At 29.7% G+C, this 13,352-nt stretch overlaps 1 protein-coding gene across 1 annotated transcript; it reads right to left on the bottom strand.

Annotated features, from left to right (window-relative positions):
• Positions 1-5,617: 5,617 nt before the first annotated feature.
• Positions 5,618-6,707, bottom strand: LOC18032958 (ethylene-responsive transcription factor 1B). The gene has a single exon (XM_006420140.2). It carries the CDS (start codon positions 6,473-6,475, stop codon positions 5,801-5,803), a length of 675 nt encoding a protein of 224 aa, XP_006420203.1. The 5' UTR covers positions 6,476-6,707; the 3' UTR covers positions 5,618-5,800.
• Between the last annotated feature and the right edge of the window lie 6,645 nt (positions 6,708-13,352).

The raw sequence follows: 13,352 nt of genomic DNA, 5'->3' as shown, positions 1-13,352 counted from the left end.
AAAATATTATTAAACAGAAGTACGAATGACGTGTTTTTCCCAATGATATGTAGTTAGATTTTCTCTAAAACCTAACAGCTCTACAGATTTTCAGGGCCTGTAGCTTTCACCCTTCAATTTTCTTAATTGGTTAATCCATACGTTGTAGATTTGAAGGGGGACTAATTGACTCGTAAAGCATATCCTTTCTTAGAAAAGGAGGCCAAGTTCAGTTAACCGTAACATGGTGGAACGTCAAATGCCCTTCAACGTTAAATCATATGATTTTCACACAGTTAAACACTTTATATCATCAGATCACAAGAAAAGAAACTTTGGTTACTTGAATTGACTAAATTATGCTTTTGGAAGTCAATATTATCTTTTGAATTTCTGTATATTCTTCCCCCATAGATAATAAAGTAATTTATAATTATAGTCACGTGACAAAATCATATGCTTCCGCTAATGTTCTAGATAGATCACTCCATTTATATATTGTTAAATTTTTTCTTTGTTAGAAGCAAAGTTTTATTTAATGTTTGAACTAATCAAAGGTTTAGAAAAGTAGATAATTTTTTATTTGTATTCGTGCGCAAAACAAAATATTTATCTTTTGGGACCACAATTTACCTATTAACTCAATGGGGGTAAGTAGTTGTTAGTAATACACGTATACCCATAAGAGAATTATCAAATAATTAATCGCTAGAATTTTTTTTATTTAAATTTATATTTAATCAGTTAATTACCAACACAATGTTGGATTGCATTTCCATATCTTCGAAAGGACATGCATGCCATGGCAGCATTTGATGGAAGGCAACGGGCAAGTAGACAACGTTGAATAATAATCTTTGAAAGTAATTGAATAAACAAAACAAAGACCAAAATTGTTAAAATAAATATAGAAGAGAAAACAGTCATCATTGAATGGTCTTAATTTAAGTAAATTATGTGGTCAGGATATTGATATTAAATCACGCAATTCGGAACAGGTGGATATGAGTCTAATCATTAATTGGGTGACCAAAAGGAGAACATTCTCATTAGTTGAAAGTTATAACTTGGGGGCACAATGTCACCCACAATAAATTATTATTATTATGACGAAAGTAATACATCCCTAGCCCCTAATATAATTCTTTTTAAATCATTTTCTGCTCTGTTCTTAGCAAAGAGCCAAATTGGAGAAGCGAAGTTAAACCATCTAACCGGGAATAGATTCACAAGCAGTGCTTTTGTCTTTTGTACATGTATATATATATTAATATATATATGGGTTCAGCTATGTTAGCCACGGTGTTTGGTACCAACTTTTTTATCTTTTTTAAATTCACCGTTAGATTTCATCCTGGAGTTGTATAACGGCTAAGATGTATTTGTGGGGTTATTAACGTTAAATACCCCTGTTGTTTATGCAAAATAAGAACATTCAAAAGTTTTATAATTTTGACATGTAAGTCCATAATATTTTAAATTTTTTTAGACTATTGAAATAGGTTTCATTAAATGATTTATTCTTACATTTATTAATATATATTTATATTAATAATTAATTTATCAATTAATAAATAAATAAATGTAATATATAGCTAAACATTGTATATTATTTATTACCCATAATTGATGATAAATATATATAATTTTTTTTAATTTAACATAATGGCAACCAATTTCCTTTGACCCATGTGAGCAGGGTTAAGACATTATACCTTTTTTTTTTCTCTAACACAAGAGATTTTACTATTTCAAATAGATGAAATGGAGAAAATATGAAAATGAATTTAATTTCATATTATATATAATTAATGTTTTATTATTTCCTTGTAACATAATATTTATTTAACATACTATCAATTATTCGATTATGTAGAAAAATATATTAATTTACTAATAAATAAGTAATAAAGTGTTAGTTTATCAATTCATAAAATTATTTTTGTTCATTTGAATAAAGATTTTGTATTTTTGGTTGAGTTTTTGTCCTTAAATAAAAAGAAAAAATTTAATTGCACACTTAAATAAATTGACTTTTGTTATTCCACCCCAACATTTTAAATAGTCATTAGCACACATCCATACGGTTATGATATTTCATTACCTTAATTAAAGAAGGGTAAAAAAAAAATCTAAACAATACTCCCTTTTAAAATAATTTGAATATTTCTTTGTTAATTTTTTTAATTAAAAATAAGAGTAACAATTTTATTTTATTATTTTGTTTCCATATTGAAAATAATTTTAATTACCTTTTAATATTAATCATTTTAGGAAATTAAATAAAAAATAAGAATTTTTTATGTAAAACAATTAATTAGATTTATAATAAAAATTAAATATGCATGTTTACCCTTGGATGTTCATATTTATATTGGATAATTATGTATTTACATATGGATGGCTAATAACTATAGCCATCTGGATTTTGTCATCCCTAATTGACAAGGATATGACCAATTAAATAATTCTACCAAACTATATATATAATTGTCGGATTAATGGCTAAGTGCTAGAAAACACCACCATGGCCATGACCAATTTTTTATTTTTTAGTTTTTAGTTTGGTAGTGAAATGTATTTCTCCCCCCCCCCCCCCTCCCCTCTCAATTCTAGCAAACTAAGCATTCTCTTCTCAACATATATATTGCAGTACAAAAAAAACAAAAAAATCAAATTGACAAGTCTGTGATGTCGAAGTACTCTGTCCATATCTACATCTTCAAAAGGTACTTCTAAAATAGATTGTGGCTTCCAGAAACTGAAAATTTTTAGGTGCAGGACTAATGTGTAAAAATATTGAAGTTTTTTAATTTTTCTGTTTTTTTAACAAATAAATGGACTCCACTATAATTGAACTAGAAAAGGACAAAAAAGTGGGGTACGAAACCCATGTGGCAACGTAGTTTTGGCCATATATATATATATATATATAATCTGCTCTAAAATTTTGAACTTTATTAAAGTTTAAAAAAATTATTTAAAATCTTAAGTTAAATAATTTCTACAAATATATTTTAGTTTCACTCTCATAATTTTAAAAAGAATCGATTTTTTTTATTTTACAAGGATAAGATTAAAAAAATGCCAACTAAGTCAATTAATTAAGGAGTTGTTGGTAATTATAATTATTATTTAAATTGTATAAGCTCATAACTTAATTTGGTTAGAAAAGAACCAAAAATACATGGAACAAGAGCTGCAACCAAGCAAAACGGTACTTAAATAAGTCCTAAGAATCCTCACGTGTAGGCACTTGTGAATATCTGTAAGCGGACAATCTCACCAGACGTAATTGTCACAATTCAATATCATATGTTGGAGATTTGAGTTGATATTTCAAAATATTAATTTCTCACATTACTTGAATAAGAGAGCGCAAGTTAATTTATATATAGAAATCCAATATAGCATGGTAATAAACGTATTAAGAGGAGACTCACATGCATTAAACCAAGCTCAAGAAAGAAGCTCATTCTGGAAATCCATTCACTAGCGCCAATAACTCGCGCTTAAGGGGGGACACGTGTACTGCCCTAACTGTTTGTTGTTTCAAATTTCCACTCAAATTCATAGGGGTGAGCGCCAATAACCCTCGCATACCGGCCACTCACATTCACAGGGGCGAGCGCCAATAACCCATGCGCGGAGACGACTCATATTCACAGGGTGAACGCCAATAACTCACACTCCAGCAGTGCCGGATCTAGATCAATAATTTATTAGGGGTTAAATTAGATAAGAGTGATGGTACATGTACAAACTCTTATATAAATTTATCTTATACAAACTGATGTGGCATTAATTTATTAGTTGAATGAAAATATGAAATAATATAAATAAATCATGTGGGCTAAGAGATATTTAATTCAACCAATGAATTAACGACACATCAATTTATACAAAATAAATTTGTACAATAATTTGTGGTTATATCATTAGTCATTAGATAATAGTAAAATATAAAAATAAAATTTTGAAAATATAAAATATTTGTTAATACATTTATAATTATTCTCTATGGAATTTCATATTTTAAAAATGTTATGCGATAGACTCGTCATCAATATTATTAAATTTATTATTTTCTATATAAACAACCAAACTATCATTTAATTCATCCAATTCCAAAGATTATTCTTCATGAGTTTCATTACAGAAAACGTTATATTTACTATTATTATAGAAAATGGAAGAATTAATTATATTTTTTAGAATAAAAAATATTTTAAGTGGTGGGCTATCATTATTTTTAATTAAAATATAAATTTTTATAATTCTTAAAAATTAAAATTTAAATTTTATGGAGTTTATAATTTATAGTGACTATTTTAATAAATTTAATGAGAGCTAATTAAAAAATAAAAATATTTTTCTCTTTTATTTTTATAATTTTTTTTTTGAGCTCCCAACGGTCACATGCTCCATCCGCCCATGCACTCAGGGCCGCTCATATTCACTAGGCTGAGCTCCAATAACTCACGCGCTAGGGGCGGGGGACACGTATATGGCCTTGACTATTTGCTGTTTCAAATTTCCGCTCATATTCACAAGGGAGAGCACCAATAACTCACACATAGGTGGGACCAACCCCACCCCCTCCACACGGGGTTGATGCATGCGTGGGGATGTGTATGGTCTTGACTATTTGCTGTTTCAAATTTCCGCTCATATTATCGACATCATGTTCACCAGACAATTTTCAATATGTTGATTTGTCTCTCTAAAAGTGTGAGAGCATCTAAAAGGAGACGAACAATTCCTCCATCGAAGATGAAGGGACGAACAACAACAGTAGTTGAATCACGAGCATCTAGAAGGAGCCGGACAAGTCCTCTATCGAAGATGAAGGGACGAACAATAACAGTAGTTGAATCACTTTCAAGCCAGATGTGAGACCAATTGTTATCAGCAGCCACTTCCAAAACAGTGTGTAGTTAAACTTTGAAGAATCCCAGGATACACTGTAATTATTAATATGATATGATTTTTTTGTCTTCGTTTGATTGGCAATTAATAAGAACTTTGATAAAATAAAGGTCAAAATAAAGTCTAAATAAAAAAGAATCTGCATCCAATGATCCCAAGGTCCTTATTCTGTAACATATAGCACCACATTCATTCACAAGTTGCCTGGGCAATACTAGTTTTGCATGACACTACCCTCTTGATTTAAATTACGAAAATATGATGGTGAAAGCTGGCTGTATGAAACTAATGAAAAGACAATCCATAGAAACCCTGCACAGTTTATTTATTTATTTATGTTTTTAAAACAAGCAGAATTTTCATTTAATCAAACACAACAGTACATAAAAATAACAACATATTTTCAAATCTCAAAACACACATCATAACCAGTTTACAATTATTCTAGTACAATAAACAATTGACCGAACCGGGGATGATGAGAGTACTAATGCATTGAAGATACCTTGTCTCAATATTTAGATGGCCCCATATTGGCAAATGATGTGCACCTTACCGATACAAGGTGGCATCCGATATATATCGGATAGTGGGCATCTTGTTTGATAATGATAGCAACTTAAATTAACAGTTGAGCCCCCACAAAGTGTATTACAATGGCCAATTTTTTCATATAGATTTAACTTCGTATTAAATAAAAGAAACTAGATACACGAATCACCCCGAATTGCTTTCAAAAAATGGAAGCTTGTACAGGCATAAACCGTCTTTGGTTTACATATTGAAAAAGAAGATAACGACAATAACTAAATTAAAAAAAAAAAAAAAGGGCAAGAAGATTAAGATAAGGCCAGAAAGTTACAAGTAGTTGACTTATTATCTAATTCACCAATTAGCGAGGTCTTGCTGTAGTAGTAGTAGTACTTTCAGATGAACTTAGCAGCTCTTCCAAGTAATCTGCTCCTAAATCTTCCAACACCACAAAATTTTCAATCCTCAAATTATCTCTCTCTTTATGCTTCTTATTATTAGTCACCATTTTTCTTCTCATAGAATGTTTCCTCTTTAGTGCAACCACAGGTGAGCATCCCTCCTCGGTGTTACACTTCATGTCTTTAAGTGATTCTTGAACCCTTTCAACGGGAAAATTGAGTATAGCTGAAGAGCCCCTCATTGAGAAAGCAGCTTGATCGTAAGCCAAAGCAGCTGCTTCAGCACTATCGAATGTCCCTAGCCAAACCCTAATCCCATGCCTAGTTGAATCTCTTATTTCTGCTGCAAATTTCCCCCACGGCCGCCGTCGAACGCCTCTATATGACTTTTCCTTGGTGGGGTTTTCCTCTGTTGTTGAACTCACCTCTTCTTCTTTAATTCTCTTGGAGCTTACTAGTGCTTCTGATGTTGCTTCCGGTGTGGCTTCTGCTATTAGTCCATAGAGAAGCATTTCTTCTGAGTCATTTTCATTGAATGGAAGATAATTGTTATAAAAAGGGAAAGACTCCGGTGACCCGAAAGAGGATTCCGATGAGGAAATTGAATTTGGAGAGTGGAAGAACAAGGAATCCATTAGGATTTGATGAGAGTGTGTGTTCAGGTTCTGAGACTCTGTTTTTCACTCTGTTTTTTCCCTAGTTGTGTTGCGTAGTTCAGTGCATACAATTTGAGGCTTTGTAACCTTTTATATAGTGACCAGTGGAAGAGGATTTTTACGTAAATTAAATAAAAACATAAAAAAGAATATTAGGGTTAAAATTTGGAAGGGTGAAGGAAAGTGCGAAAGAGGATATGGTGGCATTATTTTATTACTGATACTGATTTATTAAAAGAATTTATATAAATATTTTTGTTTTATTGAGGTTTTGAGATAAGTGGGTTAAATGCACACATGCGTCAATTCCGGGATGGCGGCCAGGTCAGCAGAGCATTCTCAGGTGACGTCAGCTTAAGATTTTAGTTTTGTCGTGTTAGAGCTGCCATGAATCCTGTCCATTTGTTGTCCACGTGGACAATGTTTATTTTTATCTCGTGACAAGTCAGCTTCTGAGTTCTGACGGTTAAACTGTATGTAAATTTGTTCATATAAATTTTTATCTTATTATTCAGCACTCAAATCCTATCCTTCTGTTGATTTACTTATGTAAATTTGTTCATATAAATTTTTATTTTATTATTAAATATAAAAACGGGAGAAATTCTTTTATACATTATGAGATATAATATTATCTATGTGTCAATCCAATAATATATTGTCGTGCGTGAATCCATAATTTCATGTTAAAAGTAATAAAGAAATGAGTAGTTACCTTAAAATAAAATCCACATATATATAACTATTTTATATTTGTATTACCTTCACCTTGGATTGCAAAAAGAATAGGTGATTTTATTTTATTTTTGTTATGTTTTAGTTTCTTTCCACCAAAAAATCCACCGTACATAGAAAAATTAGTATTTAACATAAAAATCAATTTTTTTTTTTTGTATTATACATTCATTTGACATGTATCTCCAATGTAATGTAGCTTTTGTTTCAATCAAAATTAAGAAGTGAAATGGAAAGCAATAGAACGAAAATTCTTTTGGAAAGAAAAGTTTATACGACAAGTTCACTAAAATTTTAAAACAAATTAGGGTAATGTTGGTATACAATATTTTTTGTTTTATTTGCCGCCTTCTCCAAATATGAAACAAAACAATATTTGGTATTCGATAGTATTGTAAGTAGACCAGCCTAAACTTATACTGTAATGTTCGATAATGGATATTTTTTGTGCCTACTGATGTAGCATAATAGTTTAAGTATCAATAGAGGCATAAGTAGTCTTAATGAAAATTTAGACAATAATGTATAGACTAGCCTATATAACCTCTTCAAGGGTAAATTTATACGGTAATGCTAAAGATACAAACTTTTTGTATTAACTGATGTGGCAAAATATTATGAGTACTAAAGGCATAAATTGTTTGTATAAATTGATGTAGTATAATATTATCTGTTAAATAAATATATCATATGACCAACATATTTATTTTGATTATTTTATATTTTTGTTCGATCAAATGTTATTCCATATCAATTTATATAAACAGTATGTGACTTTATGTTATTTTAAGTTGTAATTTGTAGTATAAAATACTTGTTAGCATAATATGTGGATTTTAAAGTAAAACATTTTTACTTGTGGTTATTTGTTTTGTTTTTATGGAAACATAAACCATCAAAGGACAAAAAAAAAAAAAAAATCATTTCCATGCAGAAATAATTTTCCTTATTTTTTCGTTAATTATTATTTCATTGTAAAGTAAACGCTTTCAGGAATTTTAAACTCAAAACTAGAAATATGAACAGTAATTGTTTTAGATTTGGCATTTGGAACGTTTTCAACGAGCTTGCGATTATATTCAAGATCTAATTCTGTGTCTACGCGGGATATACTTTACTCTGATTAACGATATAAGTTTGAAAAAAAAAATCAGTTATTTTCTAAGTTCTAACGAATGATAAACAAAGTCAATGAACTCATCATTGCACATAGAACTTGCATTAATTCAATTATTACCTAACTTCACAAATTAATTACTTTATCTTTCTATAGTATGGGTATATTTCAATATTAGCCAAACTAAAGTAAATTTTTCAATAATTAAACGTCTTGAATTGAGCTTAAAAGTCTTTGATTAAATGAATAACATAACATTCATCCAAATATTTATTTCTGTGTTGCCAAGGAAGAACTTCGACTAGATCGGCTATGATAAAATCATTGTCTCTTGTAACTATATATACTACAACGTTTCAATTCAGTTTGAATATGTTTATTATTAATAATAATAATAATATTCATAATAACAAGTTTAATTGAGTATGTTTGCATTAAATTCATCTGTTTGTCCACTACTAAATTTCAAATTACTTTACTTCACATTAATCGTTTGCATCATTACTAATTTATTTTCTTTTGTTATAGAATGGAAGACAATGAAAACCAAAACACATATCATTTAGATCTAGAAAATTAAAACCAATGCACGCGTAAGTCGATGGTATTTTTTTATTTTTCTCATCCTAATTTCTTTTTACTTGTATATTTTCTAAGGGCTCCAATCTCCCAACGTTTGTAGGAGTTTTTTTTTTTTTTTTTTTTTAAATTTCTCATAGTGGACTTCAATGTTATATTTTAGGATTTGATTATTAATATAACCTGTGTTAACAATATTCTAAATGAGTGACAAGTAAATATCACATCATTTGTGATAAAAAGTTTATATTCTAACTTTATAGGTAAATCATTACACAATATTTTGTCCATTTTCGTAAAGATTTGATGGGCATAATCGAGTTATAGTCTACACTAGTTTTTTTTTTTTTTTAATTACACCAGTTTTTCTTTCTTATGTTATAAGTTAATGGCAATCTAGTTCCTTCGTCACTCAAATAATCAGATTTAAATCTCAAATCTCTTGATTTCGCTCAAAATATTTTACCAGTTGAATTAGATTTCACCCTCGACCCCGCTCCCTACAATTAAGCATGTTACATGCATATAAATAATGATGATGATGATGATATGTGATAATAATTTTTAAAAACCGTTACACGCATATTACATTTTTCTTCTTTACGTGTTTCCCCCTTGATGGCATAAAATCGAGCTCCATGCGAAACGAGTTCGCAATAATCATACATTGCTGCCGAAACAAACGCAACAAATGATGATGTGACTAGTCATACGGGTCTTGGGCAATTATTTAAAAATATAAAAATATATATGGTGATAAAATTATATCGAATCGATCCATCATTATCTTAATTTCTACACATGGAGCCAAGCTCCAACATCACTGTTTTGAATGTTTGATTCTTTGAATTACTGCTTGCTCGTCCAGATACAGGTCCCCTTGAACCCCAAAAGAAAATTGAAAATTAAAGTCTCCAAATAGTGGAGGCATGGATCTCTGAAAAACGTTAAATTGAAAGTCCTCCAAAAAAAATGGACACTATTTTGTTTTTTAATACTTTTTTTTTAGTGTGTGTCAATTCATGTTTAACTATCTTCTTTATTTATTAGATTATTTTATTCACTTGAAGTTTCTGGGAAACTCCTTTTTGGGATAATTTCACAAATTAACCAATTAATTTGCTGAATTTTCCCACTTATTGCCGATGAAGATTTTTTTTCATTAAAGAAATTTTTGTTGCCAGATATCTGGCAAAGGGAACACATCAGCGTATTAAAAATTTATTACCGCTGTTAGCGCTGTGTGCTTTTGACAAAATCAACTTTGACAAGTAAATTTGACCGATATATCTCTTATCTTCATTTTTATAATGCGGATATTTTTAAGCCGTACATTATTATTTTGCAATAAAATAAAATAAAGGGTTATTTTCACCTAACCCCCAAATCTTTTAACATTTTCCACAGTGCACCCAAACTTTTCAACATTTTCCACCACGACCCAATTCCGTTACTTTGACTGTTATTTTTAACGGAGCTGTTTGAAAGTTAACGAAATGTCTGAAATACCCCTTATCTTGAATTAGAAAAGAATTAAATGAGATAAAATGTTAATCTAATAATTAATATTTACATTAAAAATTCTTAATTAAATGTAATTAATAATAATTCCATCAATTAACTTATCAAATAAATTTAATTTATCATCATCAAATAATATTTAGGGCATGAACTTCTAAATTTACCCTTTGACCGTTAGAATAAATGGTCAAATTAACAGATTTGGGTATGAATTGGGCATTGTTGAAACATTTAGGTAAGCGGTGAAATATGTTGAAACATTTGGGGGCAGGGCGGAATTAACCCTAAAATAAATTAAAAAATTTTGAGAATCTCTTCAGTTATAGGCTCCCAGTGTGCTTCAAAAGAAAAAAAAATCAACTTATAAAAATAAAAATATTGTAAAAAATATGTGGTTACAAATTTCAAATTACAACAGCCAATCTTTTTATAAACTTGAAAATTAAATTGGTTGTGTATAGAGGAAAACATCGATAAATTGATGGTTGTAGGGACTAAGAAAAATTTATTAATTAATTGAATTATAAATTAGCATTTTAGTCTTGAGTCTGAATTGTGCGAAGCATATTATTTAACTAAGATTTTAATTTATCGAAGCATTAATTTATGTAGAGGAAATTTCATGGAATTTCGCTACGGTTGTATGAAAACCTGCCAACCAACGAAAGGACCATTACCATAAGCATGCCCCAATTAAATCTTGATTAGCCCGTGTTAATCAAGAAATTATCAATCATAAATATCTAATTAAATTAATCTATCCTGATTTCCCTTTAATCTCACACGAGATTGGACAGGGAAACCCGCTTGAGTGAAATTGAATGTGGTCCATCAACACTTATGATTACTTCGTACTTTTATTACTAAAGAGAAGTAAAGCTGAATTGCGGATGAACAAATGGAGATTGGAATGGCCAATCGATCGCTATAATAAAATTGACTAAAGTGTTAGGCGAGGGGTGATGCCAACAGATTCATGGTATATAGCCTATTTCATGATTATTCACATTTAACTTGAGATAATGAGACAAGGTCCCACGACCCGTGCCCTTTCCACCAAACCTATATTCATTGGGCCAAGTTATTTCAAGCTATAAGGTTTAATTTTCAATTTATTATACGTTGTTAATCTACATGCATGCATACATACATACATACATACATACATACATGCATATATATTCACTATTTCCGATAATGATTACTATTCTTATTCTACAAATCTTGCGTTCTTGATGGTCCAATTTTGCACAACTTAGTTGTCACGATGCAGCACAAAAAAGAGTCGATTGGATATGAGTTTTGAGAAGACAAATACGATTTCGAATTGAACTAAAAACTTGTCGCAATAAATGTAAAAGCAACTCCAAGTTGCAATTTCTTTAATGAATAATAAGTTCAGAAATTCAAGTTTAAGATAAAGCGAGGAATTTTAAAGCTCGGTAGGCGGCAGCGGTTCTAAACTCACAATAGAGTGAAAAATAATAATTACATTGTTGTAGTGAGAAATTGAAACACAATGGAACGAAAAATTTCAAGCCCACGCTAATACACAAGCAAGAACGAACAAGTCAAGAAATCATAATTACTTGCATTAAGATGACATTTATTTACGGCCACACTGAGGGCAAAATTTTAGCCGTGATGGCTGTGAGCCTGTGACATAAAATTCAAGCCCAAAATCGGGTGAGTAAATGAAGTGATAATTCTTAACCTGCATAGGAGTGACAAATTGAAGTAGATGATGGGACAAGAAATAATAAATTCAAACGAAGTTAACTAAAGAAAACTCTATCTCACCATAGGCATGGGTATAATGATTATTAGAGACTTTTTAAGACTCAATTAAGAGACCACGTCAATTGAATTGTAAGAGCATGATAAGTGGAATGCTGTGTATTTTGATGTAATTTAGTTGCAGATACATTAGTTAAAATACATATTCTTTTTTTCCTCTTATATTTGGGAGTAATATGTAATTCTTACATTTTTTGTTCCTTTTATATTTGGTGGGATGTTTCCATGGATTGACCCAACTAAGGCTTACTTTTTATTCGGGCAAAAGTTCATTTAGTTCTTATATTTTAAGATTAGTGTCTATTTAGTTCTTGTATTTAAAAAAAAATGCTTCGAAATATCCATATCATTAAAGTATTAATACATCTACAGTTACTTTTTTATTTCTTTTGGCTTACTTTTACAATAGTACCCTTTTATAATAATTTTTTGTTTGGACATTAATAAAAAAATTAAATTACCAATTTAACCTTAAAAAATAAAAATAAAATTATATTAATTTTTAATTGTCAAAAATTGTATGCAAACTATCAAGTGTCCAAATGGTGCTTGCAAAAAAATTAATATAATTTTTTTTTATTTTGTATGGTTAAATTAGTAATTTAATTATTTTCTTTTATTAATGTCCAAACAAAAAAATTATTATAAAAGGGTAATATTGTAAAAATAAGTCAAAAGAAATAAAAAGTAATAGTAGGGGTATCAATACTTTAACAGCATGGATATTTCGAGTCATTTTAAAAAATACAGGGACTAAATTGATACTAATCTTAAAATACATGGACTAAATGAGATTTTGCCCATTTTTATTCCTTTTACAATTTTCAACTTCTTTAGGGCTATTATTATTATTTTTAAACAATTTGTTCTAAATCTCTTATGAAAGAATTAAATAAAAAGAAGGGAAATTATCATTTGTATACCCTTAGTTTACTCCATTATCAAAAATACTACAACACTTTGAGGGTGTATCAATCGTCCACCATAAGTTGACAAAATGTATCAGCTGACCACCAAACCGTTAGTTGCCGTTTAAGTATGATGGCGTCAGAAGGGTAATTTGGTCTTTTCATATGATACAAGTGATAATTAAGAGTATACAAAACG

This window comes from Citrus clementina, unplaced genomic scaffold (assembly GCF_000493195.1).
Source record: "Citrus clementina cultivar Clemenules unplaced genomic scaffold, Citrus_clementina_v1.0 scaffold_9, whole genome shotgun sequence".
Taxonomy (NCBI): domain Eukaryota; kingdom Viridiplantae; phylum Streptophyta; class Magnoliopsida; order Sapindales; family Rutaceae; genus Citrus; species Citrus x clementina.
This window is presented reverse-complemented; position numbering and strand designations above follow the sequence as displayed.

Coding starts and splice junctions, on each gene's coding strand:
- LOC18032958 (XM_006420140.2), bottom strand. CDS start 6,475: ATGGATTCCTTGTTCTTCCACTCTCCAAATTCAATTTCCTCATCGGAA.